This window comes from Labeo rohita, chromosome 7 (genome assembly GCF_022985175.1).
Source record: "Labeo rohita strain BAU-BD-2019 chromosome 7, IGBB_LRoh.1.0, whole genome shotgun sequence".
In the NCBI taxonomy this organism is placed as follows: domain Eukaryota; kingdom Metazoa; phylum Chordata; class Actinopteri; order Cypriniformes; family Cyprinidae; genus Labeo; species Labeo rohita.
Window position 1 is genome coordinate 3,400,738 of NC_066875.1, and position 27,503 is coordinate 3,428,240.

Consider the following 27,503-nt stretch of genomic DNA (forward strand, 5'->3'; position numbering starts at 1 on the left):
GGGAAGGGTTCAAATACACAAAAATGCTGGAAAACCAAAGAATTTGTGGGACCTGAAGGATTTTTCTGAAGAACAGTGGGCAGTTTAACTGTTCAGGACAAACAAGCGACTCATAAACAACTATCACTAAACAAAAAAACACAGCTGTGAATCATTCAGGTAACAACACAGTATTAAGAATCAAGGGGATGTAAACTTTTGAACTAGGTCATTTTTATAAATTCTCTTGTGGACTATATGTAAACATCTTTGTGAAATATCTTATTCAGGTCAGTACTAAATAAAAAAGAACATGCATATTTTGGTAAAATAAATACAATTTTTAATGATTCTGAAAGGGGGATGTAAACTTTTGACCTCAACTGTACCTATCCTCTGTATCTCTCTATCTGTATATCTATCTATCTGTCCTCTCGTTGCAGGCAGTCTATATGTTCTACGCACTGGCTATCGTTTGCGATGACTATTTTGTCCCGTCGCTGGAGAAGATCTCAGAGGTGAGTGGAGCCACCTGTCAGACATTTCAGCGGGAACAAGAATGACAGCACATGTTACTTTTTCTGTGCTTCAGAAAGCGAAGCGATGACAGCCTTGTTTCCCTGCTCCCACGGGTCAGCACTGATGCTATGTGTCATGAACTCTGGCTAAAGTGTTAATTAACATGTCAAGACTGGAAGGTGTTTTTCCTTCTGGGAAATTCCCTTTGTCCGTGTTCCTAAAGGGAATTGGCTTTGTTCACGATTTGTCACGAGCTGTCAGGATTTAAGTATTCAAATCTGCAGAGATTCATGCTGCTGGAGAACACTTGTGGAGAAGAAGTACACTTAAGCTTACTTAAAAAATGCTTTAGAAGAATATACTTAAATGTGAGCTGAATGTAACGTTTTCTGACATTGACTTGTTAACTGCAATTAAAAGAAAATGTTTTATAGTTTTAATTTATATTAAATACACTTAGCTGAATTTTAGTGTTTTTATATGTAATTTCATAATTACTTCCATTGTCTTTGAAAGCATACTGCTAAAAAGACTACAATATACTTCAATATACATCATTCATGTTGAAAAATGTATGGGATGCATTTAAAAATATTTGTAATTAGAAGTTGCATTGTAGTATTATTAAAGTATAGTGTAATATGTATTATTAGCACACTAATAATCAAATATTACATATTACAAACATGTGCTTTAGTATGTGTTTTAAGTATGACAAGATTATTAAAACATTAATTATAAATGTACTTTAAAGTTAAACTTTTATTTGATATTATGCCTCTTTAAGTGCATTAAGAAAGTCTTTCAAGTGTACTCTCTTGAAGTGACTTTTTATTTAATTAATTTTATATAACAGTTGCAGGTACAGTTTTTAAAAATATACTTTTAATATTTGAAGTTACATTCAGTACAATTAAGCACACTTCTTTTTTACAAAGGAAGTCTGGTTGGAATCCACAAGTGCAGACAAATATGTTGAAACAGTGTGCAGGACACTGTAAGATAAATTGTCAATGAGACAATGTTATTAGTTGTGCATTAGTGCTAGTACTCATGATTAATCATTTATATGATGCTCTCCATTAGAATCTGCAGCTGAGTGAAGATGTGGCCGGAGCGACTTTCATGGCTGCGGGAAGTTCAGCTCCCGAATTGTTTACTTCCTTAATTGGTAAGTTTGCTTTTGCATTACCTTTAAACCTCCACTTGACTGGTTATAATTTCACATAAGATGTAAGATGTGCATATACTACAGTACATTTTATACACAACAAAAGTCCTGTCCTTCAGTATAACGAAGGATTGATGTATAATTAGGGCTGCACAATTAATCACATTTCGAACTGTGATTGCAATTACAGATGCCACAATTATGTAATTGTTCAAAGGCACAGTTACAAAAAAAAATCCACTTACATTATTCTGCTTTCTTAAGAAAGTGTGTGAGAGAGAGTGTGTGTATTTTCGTACAGGTTATCTTAAGGTTTTTTTTTCCTCATTGTTTTAATTTTTACATTTTTACTTTTTTATATTTAAAGAAGAAACTATATATAAAAATGTGCCATGCAGTTGCTTCACACAATGGTATAAAGCTATTCAAAACATCATTTCATGTAAATTGTGATGAATGCACTTACAATTTCAAGGGAATAATCGACAATTATGATTTTTGTCATAATCGTGCAGCCCTATGTATAATTACAAGAAAAGCAGTTAAAAGATAAAATAAATCATTAAAATATGCAGTTTGGTGCTGATATTTATATGGACAAAATGTAAGATGAAATTCTGATTTTTATGACAGTATAACAGACTATTTACATAGATTGATATAAATATCATTTGTCACGCTATATCTTCAATAATATGTCTTAGTAAAATATTTAAATGTTTTGTTTGATGAGTAAAAACAATGCAGTGCAATACAGTGATGATTGAGAGATGAAGAAATAAATGTTCCTCAAAAGACTGATGATTATATTTGATTATACACTGATTTTTCTACAAAGTGATGTATGGATAATCTACTTCAGTCTAGTAGAAATATTACTTATAATATCAAATTTATTCTTACTTTATAAAAATCAGTAAAACACAAGCTGAAAGTGGACTTTTGTACAGTTATACTAAAAGGCCTTTTACTTGCTAAACAAATATAATCTATCAGAAGGTAGTAGTAGATTGTGTGCAACGGGCTTTTCAGTACAGTTTTGATCATACATTCATACATTTATATGCCTATACTGGGTGTTTCTTGCATAAATATTAATATATAAAATGTGAAATTTGTTAAATGATTAATGTGATTTTGACTCTATCGCATATGTGACCATTGTGCGTGTGCTTGACTGGCAGGTGTGTTTATCACGAAGGGAGATGTCGGCGTCGGCACCATTGTTGGGTCGGCTGTCTTCAACATACTGGTCATCATTGGAGTGTGTGGTATCTTTGCCCGTCAGGTAAACAAACTCATCTGTCTATCAAAGTATTAATGATAAGAGCAACACTGAAAGACTTAACCTTTTAAAAAAGTAAAAGATTTAAAATGCATTTATTTCATACTAAATATAGTTCAAGTCTATTTAATGACATAACACTCAAGACTTACTGACTGAATTGTAATTAAACTCTATTTGGAGTACTACTTGTGCACAATGCACATTTCTTAATATTAAGCCTAAAATATGTTTTAATGTCACTACTGATGAGGATTATATGATCTTTAAATGTTTTGCATTTAAAGACCGATATTATTTTAAGTCTACCTAAAGTATACTTGCAATAGTTCCACTTCAGTTTATACTTCAGTTTATCTTTAGTTGGACGTCAGCACTACTTCCACACAATTAAAGTGCATTAAGTACAAAATTAGTTGTTTCGGTTTAGCAGACTTTAAATATACTAGTTTAGTATACTAAAAGTACAATTGCAGGCTATTTTCATGAAGTACATAAGATGTAAATGTATTTGTAGTATACGTAGCATGAAATAAATATATTTTAAATACATTTTAGAATATTTATTTTTCAGTAGGATAGTTTAGCCATTTTTTATGGCTAAAAAGGCCATTTCCGCCACTGAATAAAATTTTTTTAAAAAAGGTTACTGTGACTTATCTCACAATTCAGACTTTTTTTTCTTAGAATTGCATCATACAAAGTCGCAAAAATTTTGCGAGAAAAAGTCAGAATTGCGAGATGTAAACTCGAAATTGTGAGAACAAAAGTCAGAATTGTGAGTTCTTCCAATGAAGAACTGAATTCTTCATTGGAATCACATTGAACATTTGAAAAATGCATATTTTTACAGTTTCTCATTTGTTTTTTGCCTATTACTGTCTTAGACGGTGGCCCTGACATGGTGGTCTATGTTCAGAGACTCGCTGTACTACATCCTCTCAGTGCTGGCCTTGATTTTGGTGAGTCTGTGCGTGATTGTACATACGAGAGAGGGCAAAAGACAGAGAGAGAAATAGTATAATGGATCTGAACATGGTGTCAATAATGACTGCAAGTGCTAGTCGGTAGATTTGCTTCCATAGATTTTCAATTAAAAATAATACATGAAGAATTAATCAGCAACTCCCATTCATGTAACCCCACAATTTGTTTACTTTTTCTCCAGGTTATCTATGATGAAAGAGTTGTATGGTAAGTGTTTCTTCTACATCCATGTCCACAGGTTCAAGTAGATGAGAAATATTGTGTTGTATTTGCAATACAATACAATTTTATTCACTTTAAAATAAAAGCGTCTGCTAAATGCATGAATGTAATGTAAAGGTACACATAGAAAGTTGCACTGATAATCTTTGTATTCATGAATGCATTGTTACAGGTGGGAATCAATGCTACTGATCTGCATGTATGGAGTTTACATCCTTATCATGAAGTGAGTATCATGCTGTTCTTCATCACAGAGATTTTTGTGCAATGCTGTATACTTTCAAAATGCATTCAGAGAGTTTTTTAAATAGTATTCATAAAGTATTCAGATCCATCCACTTTTATCACCCATTTCTGGAACATTTTAAAAAATATTTCAAGACCCAGATACATTGTTTCTTTTGATGTCAAGTGCACACTATGATCCCACATTTCATGCTAGAAGAATGAGATTGAGACGTTCTACTGACAATCTTGGTCACATTTTGATATTGTTTGTTGTAAAAGCTTAGACACAAGCATGCTGGTGTATTGTAATTTTGAATGGAATATTAGTTAAAGAGTGCTACATTAATGCACAAACATCATAAAAACTTAAAACATCTTAATAATATCTTAATATGCCATTCATTGTGTAATTTTATATCTGATTTAGAACTTGAGGAAATGTTGTTTCTACCAGCCAAATAGAAGAAAATCTCACTCACTCAAACTCAGATGAAATGTTTACACCACTGGGTTTGTGGTGAAAAATATCACAACATTTTGTACTAGGATGTACGTAAATTGTAATGTAGTTACACATTTATTTCATATAAAAGCGACAACCTTGTTAAATAGACCAAAATTACCAGCAAATGTTATGTTCTCTGATAAATAACGGCAGGCCACAGATGCTGTCCGTAGAAATTAAAGTATTTCATGATGAATCAACTTTGAAAAATAAGTGCTCCTAATTATATTGGATGTGCACTTGTAGTGTACTTCAAATCTTAAAAGTACATTTTAAAAACTACTTGCAGATAATATACAGTAATATTAATGAAATAATGCCACTTAAGTGACTTAAAAAGAGATACTTTGCTAACATTGTTTCATAACACACTTAAGTACACTTTAGTGTACTTTAGTTATAATAATGCCAAAATAAAAGTTTATCTTAACTTTCATATTTCAAACACAACAGAAGTACTTAAGAAATTACATATGAAATGTACTTAAGTCCTACTTAAGTGGATTAGAAATACTCTTCAGCTAACTGCATTTAATATTGAATCTATAATATGCTCCCATTTCATTTCAAATCAACATGCAATTAAAGGAGCACTCCACTTTCAGAACAACAGTTTAGAAAAAAATTACTCACCCCCTTGTCATCCAAGATGTTCATGTCTTTCTGTCTTCAGTCGTGAAGAAATTATGGTTTTCAGGATTTTTCTCCATATAATGGACTTCATTGGTGCCCCGACTTTGAACTTCCAAAATGTAGTTTAAATGCAGCTTCAAATGGCTCGAAACGATCCCAGCCGAGGAAGAAGGATCTTATCTAGCGAAACAATTGGTCATTTTTTTCGGAAAATAAAAATGTTATACTTTTTAAGCACAAAACTCTGGGATATGCTTCCACGACACCATGTACTATTGAATCACGTCACGTAGGTGGAACTACAGACCCAGTGTGTACAAAGCAAACGTGCAAAGACTAAGGAAGTGCATGTAAGTCAAACACTGTCAGACAATTCTGAAGTTGTAGAAGAAAATGAGATGGAGTTTTTTGCCACGCTCTACGTTTTTGAGCCGGAGTACACAGACGATGAACATGATTCGTAGCGTCGTGGACGTGCATCCCAGAGCCTGTGCTACACAAGCCTTTGTTCCTAAAAAGTATACAAATGTTTATTTTTCAAAAAAAATGACCGATCGTTTCGCTAGATAAGACCCTTCATCCTCGGCTGGAATCATTTAGAGCCCTTTGAAGGCGCATTTAAACTACATTTTGGAAGTTCAAAATCTGGGCACCAATGAAGTCCATTATATGGAGAAAAATCCTGAAACGTTTTCCTCAAAAACCATGATTCTTTCGCAAGTGATGAAAAAATACATAAATTACATAAATTACTTATGTAAGTAAAAATTATTGTTTTTAATAGTAATAACATTATTATTACTTTTAATTAATATAATTATTGTTATTGTTATTATTGTATAAGTATTCAGTTTTATTTTAAATATTTTAAGTATAAAAACCTGTAATAACAGTAATTAAGTACTATTACCAAAAAAACCCTTTTTTACAAGGTGGTGATTTCATATGAAAATGTATGTTTTTTAGAAAAAAGTAAGCATGAAGGTCCACACCTAAACAACATCACAGAGGTATAAGCCATCCTTTCAGCAAATCGCAAAATAGTTATGAATTGCCATGAGATTGTGTTGGAGAGGACCTATAATACATTAATAAAAAAGACATTTGTTGAATGATTTTTTATTAGTATAGCACTTTTAACAAAACATAAGCAGTGTTGCTGAAACTTGTGCCAGAAAACTGTCTGAAGACTAATGTGTTGAGAAAAACTCCCTAGATGGTTACGTTTGAGATGAAGAGCAACAAACAATCATTAATAGTGACACTGCTTTTGAAGAATTTGCAACTCATTTTCAAGATCTAATAATAATAGCCCAAATGTCTTGAAGCGATACATTTACAGAGCTGTTGCTTCAGTCATAATACTTTGCTAACTTCTCTTCTCCTTATTGCTCTGTGGGTTATAAATTTCCACATTCATGACTCCTCTTGCATGTGTATGAGAGAGAGGAGCACGTTTCATGTATTGTTTGGAAAGGAGAGCTGATGAGTAACAGTGTTGTTGATAAGGATCTTCTACACGACAACAACCTTCATTAAGCACCTTTTAAGGCCATTAGGGGAGGCTTGAGCTGTTCGAGCCTCAGATAAACATCCCTCCTCTGTTTTGTTGGAGAAGAGAAGCTGAGGCATGTTTTGTCGTGTTGATAATACAAGATATTACACATTTATCCCATGCGAATACAGCAGCCCGGTTTGAAAGATGAGCATGTTGTGTTTTGGATGCCGGTGTGTTTAATGTTTCCACCAGATGCCAGAGAAACAGTGATTCAAAAACCCTTGGCAAAACTTTTGAAGTTCATATCAGTGTGAACTGTGAAACTGCAAAATAATGCATGTATTCATAGATTGAAGAATATTTATTAAAATGTATATATGTAGGTTATTCCAAAAAGTGCTGAAAATATGTCACTAAGTTCAGGAAAAATAAGCATTTTCACAAAAGCATCAAAATAATGCTCTTACACAGTAATGTTTTAGCAACGAGTACTTAAAAGCAAAGTGTATAACAGCTTCAGAGAAGAAGGAAGATTGAGGGTTTCTCAAGAAACATAAATCACAGATACATACTAATTTTAAAACTGTCCTACTAGAGGGTGCTAAAATTATACCAGGAGAGTGTTTAGACATAAACACACTACCAGTCAAAAATTTGGAAAAAAAGTTTTTTTTTATCTCTTCTGCTCAACAAGGCTTAAAAAAATGATTAAAAATGAGTGAAAACAGTACAATTGTGACGGGAATTAACTGTTTTTTATTTTTTAAATTTGATGGTTATATAAATGTTGTATGTTACTAAAACTATTGATATAAAACTCTAAAAAATGTTTTTAGAAAATAAATGTGTTAGACATTTGTGATGCTGTATAACAAAGTCATATTTATCTTGATGGCTCTTAATTGTTTTGACAGTTTTGAAGCAAGATAATCAATTATTCGGTAACAATAATTACAATAAAGTCTCATTTGTTAACATTAGTTAATGTATTAACTAACATGAACAAACAATGACAATACATTTATTACACTATTTATTAATCTTTGATGATGTTAGTTATAAACATGCAGTCGTTCACTGTATGTGTTAGTTTACAGTGCATGAACTAATGTTACCAAATACTACTTGTGATTTTAATTAACATTAACTAAGATTAATAAATGCTGTAGAACTATTGTTCTTCATTCATGTTAACTAATGAGCCTTATTGGCATATCATGCATATATCGGGAAATTTTTAAAAATTAATGCTAAACTAATAGAATCTGAATATTTTAAAATGTAATTTATTTCTGTGAATTTTCAGCATCATTACTCCAGTCTTCAGTGTCACATGATCCTTCAGAAATCGTTCTAACATGCTGATTTGCTGCTTAATAAACATTTCTAATTATGTTATATGTGACCATGGACTACAAAATCAGTCATAAGGGTAATTTTTTTAAAAATTGAGATTTATAAGTTATCTGAAAGCTGAATAAATAAGCTCCATTGATGTATGATTTGTTAAGACAGGACAATATTTGGACGAGATCATCCAGAAAATCAGGAATCTGAGGGTGCAAAAAAAAAAAAAAAAAAAAGAAAATCACCTTTAAATTTGTCCAAATGAAGTCCTTAGCAAAGCATATTACTAATCAAAAATTAAGTTTTAATATATTTACAGTAGGAAATGTACAAAATATCTTCATGGAACACAATGTTTACTTAATATCCTAATGATTTTTGGCATAAAAGAAAAATCTGTCATTTTGACCCATACAATGTATTGTTGGCTATTGCTACAAATATACCTGTGCTACTTAAGACTGGTTTTGTGGTCCAGGGTCATGCTGAAAATAGTTGTGCTGCTTCATATTTTTATGGAAACAGTGATACAATTTATTTTTTAGGAATCTTTGATGAACAGAAAGTTTTGAAGTAGAAATTGTTTTCTAGTCACAGAAACATAAACTCAAAATTTTGTTTGATTTTGCCTTAATCTCATTGTCAGGTTTAACAGTCAGATTGCCAGCTTTGTCCAGAGGTCATGTGGCAATCCAGGTCAATGTTGTGTCAGGAGACAAACGTCCAGAGATAAAGAGGCTGATGAAGCGGGAGCAAACGGCAACACTTCTATGGTGCTGTTAAGGAAAGGTACTTGTGCACGTATTCATGTTTGTTTTTCTAAAGCAGGAATGCATTGCTTTTCATAACATGCAGGTCCAATGTAAAATCTGTGTTCTGAAGCATGTATTTGTTGTCAGCTCCAGCAGGTTCAGGACAGGAGTCTTCAGTAGTGATGGTGGATGAGATGCTCATCATGAGGCCACACCAGCTCTCATTCCCAGAGGCTGGACTGCGTGTCATGATCACACCACATTTCTCTCCACGCACCCGTCTGAGTATGGCTGGACGCATGCTCATCAGTGAGGTGAACTCACACATTTATGTTACTTAATAAAGACAATGCCCTTTAAATTCCATTTAAATTATTTTAGATGTATTTAGCTAAAACTTTTGGCCACAGGGTGGCGCTGCCCCCAAACTTTTTGAGTACTGTCAGGGCATGGTGCCATACCAAGTTTCTTAATGATACACCAATGCGTTCGTAAAATATAGCATTTTTTGACAAAATTTAAAATGGCAGACAGCCAAAATAGTAGACATGGGAAAATTAGGTATGGTTCGATTCGGCACGTGATTTTTGGCGAAACCATTGAAAAGTTATTAGCTAAAACATCATATATCCTGACCACTAGGTGGCACTGTGCTAAAACTCTGCAGGCAGCGTCAGGTCATGCTTGTTATAACACACACCAAGTTTGGTCTCAATACTCCAAACCGTTGCAGAGATATAGCCTCACTTCCATTTTGTGCGCTTTTCGTAGACGTCCGTTATTCAAGAACGGTTTGACTACTCAACTTGATTTCCATGATTTTTTGCCAGCATGGTCTGAAGATGATCTGAGCCAATTTTGATGAAAATCAGACAAACCGTCTAGGTTGAGTTTGAAAAATTAGATTTTACGAACAATTAAAAATAGTGAAAAAACTAAACCTTACGATTTTTACATTTTGGTGCTCGTTCAACTTACCATGAGCCAAGGATTCAGAGGGAAAAAGAATTCTTCTTGTTGTTAAGTGGATGCAGAATAATAGTAAAAATAACAGAAATGAATGAAATTAAATTAAATTAAACCAAAAATAAAAAAGAAATCATATAAATACTTCATGCAAGTGAAGTGATCTGAAATATGTCAAGAATAGTCAGTGTTTGAAAATATTAAAAACATTTATTTAATTATTATTTATTATTTAATATATATATATGTATATATAATTATTATTTAATCATTAAATGTACATTTTTTTATGGAAAAAGTAGAAAAAAGTTCTAATTTACTCACTACTGAACTGTAAAAAAAAAAAGTTTTTTTTTTTTGGAAAAAAAAATAAATAGAAATACTAGATGTTTTATATATATTTGGTAGACATTTATGGTACTGGTTGACAAAATTAGTATTAATCTTGGTGGATGTCAATTGTTTTGATAGTACTGAAGACAAACACGTCTAATCAGTTATTCTTATCATTAATATCGTCCGTGTTATATATCTGGGAATAAATAGGGCAACTTGATATGTTTTTTTTACACTGTAAAAAATATTTTTGAAGTTATGTGGAAAAAATTAATTATTGGAGTATGTTTTACATAAACATTACTATTTCAGGCTTTCTACTTCTACTTTTAAGTTTAATTCAGTGTTATTGATTCTTTGTAATTTTTTGAGATTTACCAGCAATTTTTGGGCGAAAATTGTTTCTACACCATTTTTTTCTTTCATTCTTTTTTTAAAATAAATTAAGTTTTTGCTTATTGCAATTCAAATTCAAACTGAAAAGGTAGTCAGTTGTTAAATTCAGAATCTTGCCCAACCTTCCATGCTGGTACCTTAACATCCATGCTAAATACACGTCAAAATGTCAGTTCCTCTTTTTTCCCTTGCCCATTACAGAGACAGAGACTGCTGCGGGAGAATAGGATGAGCAGGACCTCAGTGAAGACGTTTGGTTCTAGAGGGATAGTGAACGGAGGAAGTGTTGAGGCGCAGCAGACACCTGAGGACACAGAAATGATGGATGGTCAGAAAGGAGTGAAGGTGGATGTGGAAAACTCTCAACCTGAAGAAGAGGATGAGGATGGGGACGAAATGTTCAGACCTCTCCATTTTCCTGGTTAGTGCATGAAACCTTATCAAATTCAAATTATTAGTATTAAAAGCAGGCAGAATGCTTTGGTTAGTGGTTTATTTTCAGTTTAAAATGAAGATGGCCATCTAAGATATAGATGAGTTTGTTTCTTCATCAGATTTAGAGAAACATAGCATTGCATCACTTGCTCACCAGTGGATCCATGCAACAAGCTGATAAAAACATCATAATAAACCACAAGCAATCCAGTCCATCAATTAACGTCTAGGAATGAAAAGCTGCATGTTTGTAAGAAACAAATACGTCAAGACATTTTTAACTTCAAACCATTGCTTCCAGCTAAAAGTTCATAATCCATATGGAGTACATAATCCATAATATTGCTTCCTCCAGTGAAAAGTCATTTGTTGGACTCTGACGGTACCCATTCACTGCAGTGGATCCATTGGTGAGCAAGTAATGGAATGAAACATTGATCTGTTTGTGATTTATTCTCTGTGTGTGCATTAGCGGGCTACTGTGCGCGTCTGAAGTGGCTTGTGTCGTGGCCGCTGGCTGTTCTGCTGTACTACACAGTGCCTAACTGTGTTTTGCCACGTTGGCATCGCTGGTTCATGGTCACCTTCATTGCATCAACCCTCTGGATTGCTATTTTTTCCTACCTCATGGTGTGGATGGTAAGAAAAAGATCAGAAATAGACATTCTTATTAAAGGATAAGTTGTCATCCAAGATATTCATGTTATTCTTTCTTCAGTTGCAAAGAAACTGACCCTTTGCAAACAGCTTGATTGACAGGCAATCTGACCAATCGTAACGCTGAATCCGCCATTCTGTCCAACAAACAAATCAGACACAGGGTGTCCACGGGTCCTTAAGTGTCTTAAATAATGTTGTTCTAATGAAAGGCCTTAACAAGTCTTAAAATGTCTTAAATTCAGACTCGATGGGTCTTAAAGGGGTCATCGAATGCAAAGTTCACTTTTACATGCTGTTTGAACATTAATGTGTGTTGGCAGTGTAAAAATCTACCCTATAATGATAAAAATCCATGCAGTGGTTTTTAAATAATCTGTAAAAATAATATCCCCTTTTTCAAATCGAGCCATTCTCAGATGCCTAGAGGCCGCTCCGACGATAGTTGATTGACATGAGCTTCTTACCTCAGACCCGCCCTAAATCAGCTGTAACAGTCAGACCTCCATTGTTTTGATGCCGGAGCAGGGATGTAAGTTAGACAAGAATATCTCCGATTGAGCGATTGAGGTGTTGTGTTGCTGGATCTAATTATGAACATAGTGGTCGTCGTTTACTCCCGACATCTGAGCCGCTGAAGATGCAGTGGATTACGTTTGTTTGTGAAAGGAATGCACCTCCCGATCTACATGAATGCGTCTATGTTCGCGCAAATCATTCGTGATCCAGCTTCGCTTACAGCAGAAGTGAGTATAAGGGGTTTTTTATGAATCTCTGCAATCACCTTTGCTAATAAAGTGCTAGTTAGCAAGTTTTGCGGCAGATACTCATTTGCATTTAAAGGAACAATCCATCAGAATGAGATGATTTTTGCAGAGCTCATTTTGACAAGATAAAAAAGGTGTTGTTTTACACTATCATTGAGAATTTTTAACCAAAATATATTATAAACTTTTTATTAAGACCCTAAAGAATCATATCAACTTGTGGAAAATGGGAATCAGATGACCCCTTTAAATATTTTGGTAACATTACCGCTAAAATATCTTTAGTCTGAGGGACCTAATGCCTGTTTACAATCATTGTTTTTGATTATTTTTTTTTTACTTGTCTGATTGGACAAACAGCCTGATTAAAACTTAAGTGACAAAAAAAATAACCAGCGAATCATCGAAACTCAAGAATGATTCTTCTTATTTTAATCCATTCAACAGTGATTGATAATGGATAGTGTATTTCTGGTATCAAAATCGCACTGCTTGTCTATTTGTGAGAGACTTCAAAACAAACGAGCATAACGGCACACATAAAGAAACTCAGAAGAAACACACTGAGGTACAAATTAAAAATGTGTAGTTTATTTATAACATAGTATAGTTCAGTAACATACCAAGGGAGCTATTCCCTGGTGAAAAAAAAAAAGGTTACGCTGGTAGGAATGTTTTGATGCTGGTTTAAGATGGTCCCTAGCTGGTCATGTTGCTGGTCAAGGATAAAGCATAAACTGCATGTTGGACCTTCAAATCATTGGCCACCATTAAGTCCAATCAAGTCCACTATATAGAGAAAAATCCTGGAATGTTTTCCTCAAAAAAACGTAATTTCTTTGCGACTGAAGAAAAAAGACATGAACATCTTGGATGACATGGGGGTGAGTAAATTATCAGGAGATTTTTAATCTGGAAGTGAACTCATCCTCAAGTATAGCCGTCTTTTTGTTCCATTAGCTGGTCGATTATGCTGATTTTTATCACTATGTGGCATGTTTTTCAGGTCACAATCATCAGCTACACACTAGATATTCCTGATTACATCATGGGAATTACTTTCCTGGCTGCTGGCACCAGTGTACCCGACTGCATGGCGAGCCTTATTGTCGCCCGCCAGGGTGTGTAACCTTTATATGCGCATAAAGATTATTTGTATGCATACTTTTGTTAATATCTTTTTTTTTTTGGTTATCTAATATGCTTTTTTAATAATGTTTTTTTTTTTAAAATGCTTTTTAAGTGTTTTTAAAAATGCTTTTTTTTAAATAATGTTTTTAAAAGTCCAACTCCACTCCAACTGAGGAAGCAAAGGAGCTGCAGAATTATCAATTGAAATGGAAATTAAGGAAGTAGATTTTCAAATTAATGACATTTTATCTACAGTAGCTAAAAAAAGTTTGTCAAGAAAAACTATGAAGTTGGCTTGAGAAAGCATGCCTTGCTGAAAAAAAACAGCTAAAACCAGCCTAATCTGGTTGGCTGGTTTTAGCTGGTCATCTAGGCTGGTCTTAGCTAAAACCAGCTACTTCCAGCTTAAACCAGCTAAGACCAGCCAACCAGCCTAGGCTGGTTTTAGCTGGGGTTTTTTTCAGCAGGATGGGCAAAAGGCTCAAGTATTTTTCAGATATTTGAAGTTTATATGTTCTAAGTTTAAAGGTTTTAAATATGACATTGCTAGCATGCATGTTTTGGAAAGTTGCTAGCATGTTTTACCATGTTTCACCCTGTTGCTAGCATTCTTTACCACATTGTTAGCATGTTTTTGGCATGGTTAACATGTTTCAGTATGTCACTAGCATGTTGTGAGTGTTGATATGCAGTTGTGATTTGCTATGGTGTTCTAGCTGGTTGTTAAAGTCTTGCTGTGTACTTGCTAACATGTTTTATCATGCAGTTAGCTTGTCTAATGTTGTTTTCTAGTTTGTTTTAGCATGTCGGTGGCATGTTTTAGAATGCCGTTAACATGGTTTATCATTCTGGCAGCATACTTTAGCATGTTTTATCATGTTTCAGAACATTGCTAGAATGTTTTAATGTTTCAGTATGTAGTTTTAACATGTTTTAACACATTGCTAGCAGATATTGCAATGTTTTGAAATGTTAACGTGTTTTAACACATTGTTTGCACATTTTTAACATGTTCCCTGATAGCACACATACATCTCGGAGATGTCTATTTGACGTCTGCAAGACATAGTTTGCTCATCTGCAATACATCTATTGGACGTTTCCTATCAGATGTCAAATAGATGTCTATAAGACGTCTTTAAGATGTTTATGATTTAGATTGTATGTAAAACTGACATCTTACAGATGTCTGCCAGCTGTTTGTACACAGCAGATGCTTTCCAGATCAAGAGATCTTTAACAGACATCTTGCAGACCTACGTCTGCTATCTGGGTTGTTAGCACATTTTAGAACATTGCTTCCATTTTAGCATCTTGAAAGCATGTTTTAAAATTTTGATACCATGTTTTTGAATGTTGCTAGCATGTTATTCCCACGGGTCCTTGAAAGTTTGTGAATCTGAAAAAACAATTTCAAGGCCCTGGAAAGTTTTTAAAAATAAACATATAAGAGGCAGGTCCTTGAAAGTGCTTGAATGTATTTTGTGCAAGATGTTTTTTGGAATAATTTCCATATAATTCCCTCCAGTCCGCTAATATGTTATTTTGCCAACATGTCGTACTTTATGCATACCAGCTTGCTTGATTTTTCTTCAGTTGTGTAGGGTGACCATACGTCCTCTTTTCCCTGGACATGTCCTCTGATTTTAGACCTAAAAAATGCATTCGGCTAGGATTTCTAAATCACCCAAAATGTCCGGGATTCAGCTTTTGCTTTCTACAGTCGGCATTCATTGTGTCCGTTTTTGTATTAAAGTTTTATTGATCCCGCTCCCGCTGAAATTCAGGCCATTGTCACCTGCTCACGCAATCATTCTAATATTGAATATAATTTTCGTGCATCAGGGAGCCACTGTCGTATGCGGAGTATTTAAATCTCTTTTGAATGAGCGGCTGTTCACTTTCACTTTCAATTTCGCAATCATACACACTCTGTATAAAAGGACCATGTCTTACGAGATCAGAAATGAGCACATTATCTGCTGAGCAGCAAATCTTCTAGCATGATTTATCAGTCATCTCTCATTACTCTTGTCTTGACCCACGATCAGTTAAATCTGATTCCGGCAGCTTGTGTTGGATGCAGGGTTGCCAAATCCACATTTTTTGCACAGAATTGAGCTGATTTTAAACTCAATTGTATTGAAACATTTTGCATTCTACCTGCAAGATGTTAAGTTTTGAGATGGCCACTGTTTGGAAGTGTGTTTATGATCAATCTGCGCAAGGGTGACTGTAAAATATACATTTTAGGCATGGAAATGAAATATTTTGAGACTTGATATGGGATATGGTCATTGCGCTACTTTGGGGGCTTTTTAATTAGAATAATTAAGATTACAGAGAATGGCTTGCCAGAGATCCAATGGGATCCATCACTTGCCCAGGTGCAGAGCCGAATATTCTTGTTTTATGTAAAACAGAAATACGACAAATAGAATATCAGATCTCTGTCATATGGCCAAAAAAAAAAAAAAGATTTTTGGCATAGTTGTGTTTGACACATGGAAACTGTAACAATGTGTCTGTCCTACAAGGTAACACGATGTAACCTTGCTCTCACTTGAAATGTGTCCCCACATTAAGTCCTTGAATTTGAGGGTATTGGACCTGGAAAGTCCTTGAAAGGTCCTTGAATTTGAAGTTTACCAAGGTGTGGGAACCCTGTTATTTGTAAAATGCATCACATTCTGGTTGGATTTTGTGTCTCAGGATTGGGGGACATGGCAGTGTCCAACTCCATCGGCAGCAATATCTTTGACATCCTGTTGGGACTGGGCTTCCCCTGGGCTCTGAGGACACTAGTGGTAGACCATGGATCAGCAGTGAGTGTTTGACTTACGTTATTGTTTGTCCAGTGCACATGTGTTCCCGCTGATACTTTCCTTTAACACTCTGTGTCTATTGTCAGGTATCCATCAATAATAAAGGCCTGGTTTATTCTGTCATCCTGCTGCTCGCATCAGTCTTCCTCACAGTGAGTAATGCACAACCCACTACCACTAACACACTAATACAAGAACACACACCACAGGTTCTCTACTGTATTTGGACTTGAGCCCATTTTTAGGTCCCAAAATTGTGAAGACCTTACACCACCACAGGTCTCACAGACTCAAATGGCAAATTAATTTAAAAATACAAAAATATAATATAAAAGATAGATGAATAGTTAATAAAAATCTACACTGAGCTTATTTTCCCATCTCACGTGGACTTGAGGATCACTGCTCTACAGCAGGGTTTCCCGAATGGTGGCGAGGGAACTGCAGCAGTTCGTGAATTGATGAAAAGCTAATAATTAATTAAATCAAATGTAAAATTGAATTAAGTAAATGGGGCTGCACAATTTTTTACATTTCTGTGGTCTGAGGTTTACTGAATTTCATCAGCATTCTGACAAAATAAAAGCTTGAGGGTTGAAGGTTTGAAAGTGAAGAATTGTGGTAACTTTTATTGTAAAATAAAATTGTTAGTATTTATCAATTATTAGTTTTTATGTTACAGTACAACTGTAATTTACAGTAGTATATTTATACATAAATTTTAATAATTAGAGTTAAAACTAAAAACAACAATAATAAAGATCATGAAAGAGGTCTTAGTTTGTTTCTACAGCCATTTGTGACCTTTCCATATGGGATGTAATTTTTAATCATTGTTAAAATTGCCATATTTGACAAAAAAATTACAATATAATTGAATAAGTTATGCAGCCCTGTATATAAATAATTTATATATGAATTATTTCTGTCATATATACATATATATAAATACTAATAATAATTAATAATAATGTTAGAAATGTAGTGCAATTCATGTAAATGAATAGTGAAGATACAGAATATTATTTATTATTATTATTACCTAAATGAAATATTATATTGTTTTAGTTGTATTCATTAATTAATATATTATAAATATAAAGCAAATTTTTAACGATTAACTTACTGACTGTAAATTTTCATGTTACAGGCTCCATGATGTATTAAAATAAGCAGTGAAACATCTTAAAACACATTTTAGTAATCTATCTTGACAAGTTTTTTAGTCCAGAATAAGTCATGGTTTCATGCACATTTTACTTGGCTGATTGCAGCTCTAAAAATAAAACTGTAACACAAAATAAAATGAAAGTCCTTTGGTCTCAAGAAAGAGTTATGGTAGTAATTATAATCTTGCAAAGACAGCAGTAACTAGTTAAAATTGCCATTAGACCTAAAATGATAAAATATCATTAGTCCAAATACCCATCAGTCTACTGTAGTCTGTAAGGCATGTTTTATAATGCTGGTAGGAAAATGTGCATCACCATCTGGTGTCAGAAATGGGAAATGCATCCTGTCTGACCAGATGCAGGAATAAAAATAAACAACCAGAAAATGATTTTAATTTTTTTAATTTTTAATGATTTAATGATTTAAATTTTTATGCAAAGGCAGCAGAATCCCCCAATCACATCCTGAACATGCATACACAATGCTGTTAGTGTCCATGTTGACTCTGTGTGTTTGTGTGTCTTGTAGGTCCTGAGTGTGCATCTGAACGGCTGGAAGCTGGATCGGAGACTAGGTTTTGGGCTCATGCTCCTTTACTCCATCTTTCTGCTCTGCTCCATCCTCTTCGGTCAGCTCTAGAGGCAATGACACTCTTCAGCGCATTCTTGATTTGGTTTTATTATTATAGTGCTTTTACTGTAGATCAGGTACTAAATCTTGGCAGATTTCATGCCTGAATACAGTGTAGCACAAGAGGAAATTGTGTGCACTACAGAAACAACCTCAGAATGGTTTTCAAGATCCGGTCAGTCCTTTGTTCTGTCCACAGCAGGAACGGTTATGGTTTTTGAATGTCTAATTAAGCACTGCTTCATGCTGGAAGGTTTACTGTATAATATAATAGTTTCTGTCTTCAGTCGGCTCAGGATGCTGACGACTTACAGAAACGCTTAAGTATTTCAAACAGGCACTGTTTACCTGCTTATGACTTCAGTAATTCTTCTTGGCAGTATTTTACCCTTGTGAAAAAGAAGTACATTTTGGTGTACTTGAAGACATATTATGAGGAAAAAAAACATACTTGAAGAGTTTAAAGAGTACTTAATATGGAAAAAAATACTTTAAGTGAATACACATACTTTTATTGCATGTTATTTGCAATGAATAAAATTGAGTTGTAGTTTAAATTTTTTTCCAAATGCAATTAGTTAAGCTTAGGAGTTTTTTTTTACCTACTTAAGTAGGATTAAGTGCATCTTTATATGTAATTTGAGAATTACTTCTGTTGTCTTTAAAATATGGTAAAGTATTGTGAAGTATTTAAATGTTCGTAATTACACATTTGTTGCAATCTAGTATGTTTAAAATTACAGTCAAATATATTATATGTAAGAAGGAAGGACATGATGTGTGGCCAAGTATGGTGACCCATACTCAGAATTTGTGCTCTGCATTTAACCCATCCAAGTGCACACACACAGTAGTGAGAAGTGAACAAACACGCACACACACACACACACCACAGTTGGGGGATCGGTGCCTTGCTCAAGGGACTCACCTCAGTTGTGGTATTGAGGGTGGAGAGAATGCTGGTTATTCACTCCCACCACCTTCACTCCCTGCCAGACCTGGGACTCAAACCCACAACCTTTAGGTTATAAGCCTGACTCCCTAACTATTAGGCCACGGCTGCCCCCATACTTTGGTATGTTAGTCAACACATCAAAATAAGTATACTTTCTTTAAAGCATGACAAAAGATTAAAACAATGATTTAAAAGTAAATTTGATATTATTACAGTCACTTTTTAAAAGTCTACTTAAGTCTGTTAATAAACATTCACTTAAGTGCCCTTTTATTTCATGATTAGCAAGTAATTTTTCAAAAATACGCTTTTAAGATTTGAAGTGTACTACAAGTGCACTGAAAACAATTTCTTCTTCATAACTTCTTTTTCACAAGGGTATCCCTGTTGCTATGTTCTGATTGGCTGAGCTGCACTGTAAGTGCACCAATAGAGATTATACCAGCACAGGGATGTTTCACAGTTTGTATTACTTTGCCAGTCTATTATAGCCTATGTATGCAACCCCTCTCACTATTGAAGAAATGAAAAACCTGTAGTGTAGCTGGACCGAAGTGATTACAAAATGCTTTAAGCATGAAGGGAAATCTCTGTTGTTCAGCCTTATTACTGTTACCTGAACTTTTTTTTTATTGTTTAGAGGAATAGTTTACCCAAAAATGAAAATGTGCTGAACATGTACTCACTCTCAGGCCATCCAGGATGTGGATGAGTTTGTTTCGTCATCAGATTTGGAGAAATGTAGCATTACATTTCTTGCTCACCAATAGATCCTTTACAGTGAATGGGTGCTGTCAGAATGAGAGTCCAAACAGCTGATAATAACATCACATTAACCCACAAATAATCCACACCACTCCAGTCCATCAATTAATGTTGTGTGAACAGAAAGACTGCGTGTTTATAAGAAACAAATCCACCATGAATACGTTTTTAACAAAAAATACAAAAAAGACCAAAAAGGAACATATTCCTTAAACTACTGCACACGCAACAACACAAATAGCCTTAAATTGTTTCTTTAACTATTGTTTTGTTGAAATTCTGATCACTAGTTTGTGAATTATAGTTAGTTTACCCAAAAATGAAAATCCAAACTTACGTAATTTATGTTCTTTGGTGGAACATAAAAGAAAATCTTTTATGAAATGTCTCTCTGTTCTGTTTATGTCTTTACTATGAAAGTCAGTGGTCCCCAAAACTATTTGGTTACCAAATTAATCAAAATATCTTCTGTTGTAATAGATTCATTTTTGGGGGAACTATCCCTCTAAGAATCAATTACCACTCATCACACAATAGTAAACTAGTATAAAAGACCGTTAAAGTTTATTAGACGATAAAGGTTAACCAAACAGATAGCTTGCCAGTAAATTACAGATCAACTAATTTATTGCTGTTGACTTATGGTCATGTAATCACAATGTCAGCATGTAGTCCATGAAAAAGTAACTGTACTCTGATTACTTGTTTGTTTTTTAAATGTATTCTAATTACAAGTATTTGGTTTTTGATTATCAGATTATGTAATAGCACTGGTTATATAAAGACTGTTTGTTTCCTGTAGTTATTGACAAAGTAATCACGTTGTGGTAATTCTGTCTTTAATCTGTTTGCACTGACTGTAGCAATACTTCTGAATTCATAGACTGATAATTTGTCTTTGATGATTTATGTACGTGTGGGAATATTTGTAGAAACAATAGTTCTTTTAGCAAGAAGCTAATATATATTTAAACAACAACAACAACACAGGTTTGCCTGTAGTAGTAATTTAATGTGACCGTATTTTTGATAGTTGTTTTTGGATGTTTTTAAAAAGAGGTTTGTAACTGGTTGTTATAGAATATAATACATGTGTACTGAACCTTTTTAGTGAAATTTAAGATCTTCCCCTAAAAATGGTTCATTTTAATAGTTGTAAATGGAAAATACAATGTTTATAGTATTGAAAAAAAAAGAAATATTTAGGGTTATTTGTTATTTATATAGATTTAGAGTTGTTTGTTAAGTATGAGAGTACAAAAAATGAAATATTTACTGTTTATATTTAACTACGATTTGCCTAGTTTTATAAAGTCTAGTTGAAGTGTTTTTAACATTTCTGTATTATTACATAGAAATGGATATGGTGTGAGTAGTGTTGTCTTTTAGACTGAAGGAAAATCAATGAGTCTAACATTAATGTCTGCTCTATGCTCTGCTAAAAGATCGCTAAACATATTTGAGACCTCCAACTATTGATGTTCACATCTTTTAATATGAAGTATACGGTTGTACACTTTCACTACTGATACCAGTTTGTATGTAGAAAAGCAGTCTGTTACTTCTGTCCTGTGAGATTCAACTAATTTTGTATGAGTGATAATACTGAGATTTGCAGAATGATTACTGCAATCACAAAACAGTGCTGTCACTAAATAATAATTATGGTGGAGAGGGGAAAATCAAATGCTTCATGGCTTTTCCAAAAATGTATTCTGTACAAAAAAGGCTGTTCTTGTGTGCAATAAAAGGTGCAATAATAAGAATGAGAGCTTCTGTCAGTGTCATTTAACATAATTGAGCTACTATTATAGGTTTTATTAATATTTTAAAGTAGCTTTTATTTTCGTATTTTTACCTTTAATTTTATTTGTAGCAGTTTTTAGTTTATAGTTTTTAATTTTTATCACAGTTTTAGTTTGTCATTTTGATATACATCAAGTTAAAGTAAATGCAAATTAGAGATGCTTACATTTCCCCAATTAAAATAAAAGTTATAATTTTTCACAGAAAAAGCCCAATCACACCAAGAATGTGTATATCCAAGAAACTATATGAAAATGGATCTTGATGACCAGAGTAATGCCTAACCCTGGCATTAAAGTTTCAACAGCCATAAGAACAGATTTAACTGACATAAAACATCTTAATCTTAACATGAAATAAAATGTTCCTAAGGTTCTGCAAAACAATGACTTTTTCCACTTACAAGGGGATCTGGGAGATTTTGCGGACAAGATTCAGACCTGAAGGGCAGGGACATCCAGGTTATAAAATGTAGTGACGGCAGACGGCGAAGACCATCTGGTTGCCGCAGAGATATCACCAATTGAAACTCTGCTGGACCATGCCCAGGAGGAGGCCATTCCACTGATGGAGTGGGCCCTTACTCCGAATGGACACTGTAAGTCTTCTGAGGCATAAGCCAAGGCTACAGCATCTACTGTCCAATGGGATAGTCACTGCTTTGTAACTGACAGTCCTTTAGAGCAGCCTCCAAGAATACAAAGAGCTGCTCTGATTGCCTAAAGTGGCTGGAGTTCTCTACGTAAACTTTAAGGGTAATAAATCTACTAAAGAGTAAATTAGGATCCTGCTTGTCCTCTGAATTAGGAAAAGCTAGAAGGGTAATGACTTGTGCTCTGAACAGAGTAAAGTACTGAAATACTGAAAACGCTTGCAGGCCACCTACTCACTTCACCAACGCTAAAACCAGAAGGTGGGCAATCTTAAGCGTCAGGGGCCGTAAGCTGTCAAAGGGGGATCTCAAAGGGGCCCTGAGGACTGTGCATAAGTCCCACCGGCACAATATGAGGACGAGATGGATTCAATCTCTGAGCTCACCTCAGGAATTTAATGACAAGGTTGTTTTTTGCAAACTGACTGGTCAGCTACTTACCTAACAGCTCTTGCAGAAAGGAATGGATAGATGGATAGAATTAGAATGGATGACATGTCACATGAGGACGGGTCTTCATTCCGGACTGCACACCAGTCAGAAAACACAGGCCACTTCATTACGTAGAGGCATCTCGTAGACAGGGCTCTAGTCTAAAAATGGTGTTAGTTACATTCACAGACAGCTGTAAGGACTTCCGTCAAGGGGCCGAACATGAAGGCTCCACAGCTCAGGCTGGGGATGCCAGATCATGCCTCTCACTCGGTAGAGGAGGTCCTTCCTCAGCGGGATTGGCCAAGGGGCCGCCGACAGCAGCTGAATCAACTCGCGGAACCAAGTTTGGTTCCTCCAGAGTGGGACCACCAGGAGGACCGAGCATCTGACTTCCCTGACTCACCTGAAGACCTCAGGAAGCAGGGAAATCAGAGGGAAGGCATAGAGGCGAGTGCTTGTCCAATCATGGGCCACATCTTGTTCCTTTCGAAAAATAAGTTGCAATAAGAGTTGTCTTCTGAGGCAAAGAGGTCCACCTCTGCCCTCTCGAAAACCGACCACTTGGGGGTAGTCTCCATTCCAGGAGGATACATTGCCCCGGGCCAGCATGTGCACTCGCTTCAGTGTGCCTGGCAAGTGAACTGCCCTAAGTGAACTCAGGTTGAAATATGGACACAGAAGGAGGTGTTTTGGCATCCTGTTGTGGAAGTGTGACCTGAGACTGCCTTGGCAATTTATAAAAAGCACCACCGTCATGTTGTCACAACGAATGAGGACATGGTGCCCCTTCAAGGCTGGCAGGAAGATTTTTAGGCCCAGAAAAACCACTATCATCTCAAGATCGTTGATGTGCCGGAGTTGCGACATGAGGCTGAGCATCATCTGGAAAACCTTGAGGGGGCGAGAAGTCCCCAATGTGAACGATGCCACTAGCTGCTGAATAGCCAGTAAGCATTCAGGTGCAAGCCAGGCCTGCATCTGGGCTGAATCTATAACTGTTCCCAGGAAGACCACCCACTGACTGGAAGACATAGAGCTTTTAACTAAATTGATTTTGAACACAAGGCGCTCTGGGTGGCTAAGCAGCAGTGATCTGTAAGCAAGAATCATCAAAGTAATTCATAATGTTGATTCAGATCTGTCTAAGAGGGGAAAGAGCCACCTTCACCCATTTACAAAAGTGCGTGGGACCAGAGACAGACCGAAAGGCAGGACCTGTATAATGAGTCATCCCCTTAAAAGTAAATCCCAAAAACAGCCTGTGAAAGAATGGATATGAAAGTAAGCATCTTTCAGATCCACTGATAAATCCAATCCCCTGAGCATATTTGCATGAGGACCTGCTTCAAAGTTAATTTCATTAGGGCACTGTTCAGGTGTCTAAGATTGAGGATCGGCCTGAGCCCACCACCTTTCTTGGAGACTAGGAAATAGCAGCTATAAAAGCCTGACTTGCTGTTCACTGGCAGAACCGCTTCCACAGAGCCTTTCTGCAAGCAGACTTCTTACTTTGAACCAGAGAACATTTGCATTGTTGTCCTATACCAAAGTTTGAATAACACCTCTTAAACGAGGTGGTCTCAGAGCGAACTGGTGTAAGAAGCCTTATTCTATGGTCTGCAGAACCAAGCTTGACATGCCCGGGATGTTTTTTCAAGCCTGGAGCCAGGCGGCAAGTGGTCTGAGTTTTTCAAGTGGCAGTTCACTTCGTGGGGACAGGGACCCAACATTCATGTTGTTGTGAAAAAGAGAAGTGACCTTTTGAGTAGGTGGATCCGCTATCATAGTGGTAATTTGCTTGGGCATGTCCTAAGTAGCAAGGACAGGGCCAGCATGAACAGAGCTTCCATCCCCTAAAGCAAGCATGAGACTTCTTTAAAGAACCCTCTCCTCTTTTCTGTGCTTTGAGGTCAGGATTGTTTGTGTGGCTCAGGGTCTAATATGACAGGGCAGGGGCCATGGCGCATAGGAAAGGGGTAGCATTAAGCTGCCTGTGGCCACTGTCTGAGCTCAGGCTCTAATTTGGCCTGAGACTGAGCAGGAGATGGAGCAGGCTGCACAGGCTGCTGGAAAGGCAAAGCCTTATGGAAACTTGAACCAGCCACCAAGCTTAAGCACTTAGGCAGCAAGTGGCACATGGCTTGCAAAGACTTTTGTGCTACAGTGAGACACTCTGCAAATTCGTCTACAGCAAGGCCAAATAACCCATGGGGGAGATGGTGGAGTCAAGGAGGGTGACTTTATCTGTGTCCTGTCAAGTTCAGCCAAAGGTGGAGCTCAAGTACCACCAAGCTGGCCATTGCCTTACCGATCACCTGTGCAGTAGCCTTAGTAGTGTGCAGAGTCTGGCCAGTTGCTGTGCACAGCTCCTTAAAAACATCAGGATTCGTGCCAGACTCGTTCAGTGCACGGAGGAGTTTGGCTAGAAACACTTGAAACACCGCCATTGTGTGAAGCACTGAGCCAGCCTGACCAGCCGCTGAATAAGCATCACCTGTTATAGAGTGGAGACGCACTTGGTAAGTTTGTTGTGAACTTCTGGTACAAACAACGGCGGTCATTGGTGGGAGGTTCACTGGCAGCCTTGGTGAGGATGCGAATCACTTCGCTATCCATGCCGGCCTGTGTTGACTCATTGGAGGGAGGGTGCCAGGATCCTCTCCGGAGCACGCCCAATCATCTGCATCTGAAGATGCTACTGATATGGAGTCAGTGACAGCTTCCTCCTCCAATCCTCCGAAAGAGATCAACAATGAGGAGTGCTGATCCTCACATCTGAAGTGCACCAGCGAATTGATCTGTTGTGGGAGAGAGAAGCAAATGGGACCTGTGCAAACATAAGGTCGTTTGACCCCCCGGTTGCTCAGCCCCGTGACTCCACTGTTTCTTTTTCCAAGGCTCCTGGGAGGGGAGAAATGGGACAGCAGTAGGGGCTACCTTCATTGAAGAGGTGAGATGCGTGCTCTTGCACTCAGTGCAGCTTAGCGTAGGCCTGTCTGAAGCGTGCACAGGTGCTATGCACGAGCCACACTCGTGGCATGGCATTTGCAACAATGCCACAGAAATTTGCTCTTAAAAGGGGTCATCGGATGCAAACTTCAATTTTTCATGTTGTTTGAACATTAATGTGTGTTGGCATTGTATGTAAAAATCTACCCTATAATGATAAAAATCCATGCAGTGGTTTTTAATTAATCTGTAAAAATAATATCCCATTTTTTTAAATTGAGCCGTTCTCAGATGCCTGTCGGTGTGCCGTCACACACACAGAGGCTGCTTTCACGATAGTTGATTGACATGAGCTCTTACCTTAGACCAGCTGTCACAGTCCAGTAACTTTCCTTGTTTCAATGCCGAAGCAAGGATGTAAGTTAGACAAGAATATCTCCGACTGAGTGATTGAGGTGTTGTGTTGTTGGATGTAATAATGAACATAGTGGTCGTCATTTACTCCCAACATCTGAGCCGCTGAAAATGCAGTGGATTACATTTGTTTGTGAATGGAATGCGCCTCCCGATCTACATATATCCGTCTATGTTCGCGCAAATCATTCATGATCCAGCTTCACTTACAGCAGAAGCGTGTATAGGCGTTTTTTAATTAATCTTTGCGATCACCTTTCCTTATAACGCGGTAGTTAGGAAGTTTATAGGTTAAATGCGGCTAAAGTAAACAAGATCATCATTCCACAGAGAGAAGAGAGGGGCGAGGTGAGCAGAGCTCATTTGCATTTAAAGGAACAACCCCTTAGAATGAGATGATTTTTGCAGAGCTCATTTTGACAAGGTAAAAAGGGTGTTAAGAAATTTTTAATCAAAGTATATTAGAGACTTTTCATTAAGATCCTAAAGAATCATATTAACTTGTGGAAAATGGGCATCCGATGACCCCTTTAAGAAATTTGCTCTAGGTAGGAAGTTTTTGTGATTGTCAGATGGCCTTAGGGGTGAAGTGCTAAAGAGGAGTGTTGCTGCTGGGGCTGTTCTACAGCAAAAGCAGGCTGCCTTGTTCTTCTTCTTAAGAGTCCAGCAAGGAGATGATCTTCGCGCTGAAGGAGAAAATTCTAAAGAAATGGCATTTAGTGCCGATTTACATAGGCAGTCGGCTCTGCCCATTTTGGCAGGCTAAAATGCCATTTGTTCATGCAGCTAGACATGAACAAATCAGGCTTCAGTACTCAGAGTAAAGAGGAGTTTCCCCAAAGTGTTTCACGCAATGCAAGAGACTGTTTTCGTAAGGGAACTTTATTCTAAAATACTTAGATGTCACAAGGTAATGATACACTACACAGCCCTGAGAAACTGACAGCAGAAAGAGACACTCCGTGTTTTGAAAACACATGAAGCTAAGCAACAGCATCAACACACATTAGAGACATTTTATGAGGTCTGACAGCCAGATTCTCACCTGGATCAGACGATGATCAACACAAGAACATGAACACAGC

General features: G+C 36.2%; 2 protein-coding genes across 2 annotated transcripts in view; both read left to right on the forward strand.

The window, feature by feature from the left end:
• Positions 1-21,928, forward strand: part of LOC127168113 (sodium/potassium/calcium exchanger 3) — a 43,457-nt gene extending 21,529 nt beyond the window's left edge. Inside the window, exons 4-17 of the mRNA XM_051114682.1 lie at positions 423-497; positions 1,585-1,669; positions 2,854-2,957; positions 3,842-3,916; positions 4,123-4,148; positions 4,336-4,389; positions 9,021-9,163; positions 9,274-9,440; positions 11,026-11,245; positions 11,732-11,898; positions 13,690-13,804; positions 16,527-16,639; positions 16,726-16,791; positions 18,341-21,928. Of these exons, the coding sequence (XP_050970639.1) occupies positions 423-497; positions 1,585-1,669; positions 2,854-2,957; positions 3,842-3,916; positions 4,123-4,148; positions 4,336-4,389; positions 9,021-9,163; positions 9,274-9,440; positions 11,026-11,245; positions 11,732-11,898; positions 13,690-13,804; positions 16,527-16,639; positions 16,726-16,791; positions 18,341-18,451 (1,521 nt within the window). The 3' untranslated portion in view covers positions 18,452-21,928. The remainder of the gene's footprint in view (positions 1-422; positions 498-1,584; positions 1,670-2,853; positions 2,958-3,841; positions 3,917-4,122; positions 4,149-4,335; positions 4,390-9,020; positions 9,164-9,273; positions 9,441-11,025; positions 11,246-11,731; positions 11,899-13,689; positions 13,805-16,526; positions 16,640-16,725; positions 16,792-18,340) is intronic.
• The window catches only part of zmp:0000001168 (signal-induced proliferation-associated 1-like protein 2), a 262,196-nt gene that overhangs the window by 89,732 nt on the left and 144,961 nt on the right, over positions 1-27,503 (forward strand). The window lies entirely within an intron of this gene.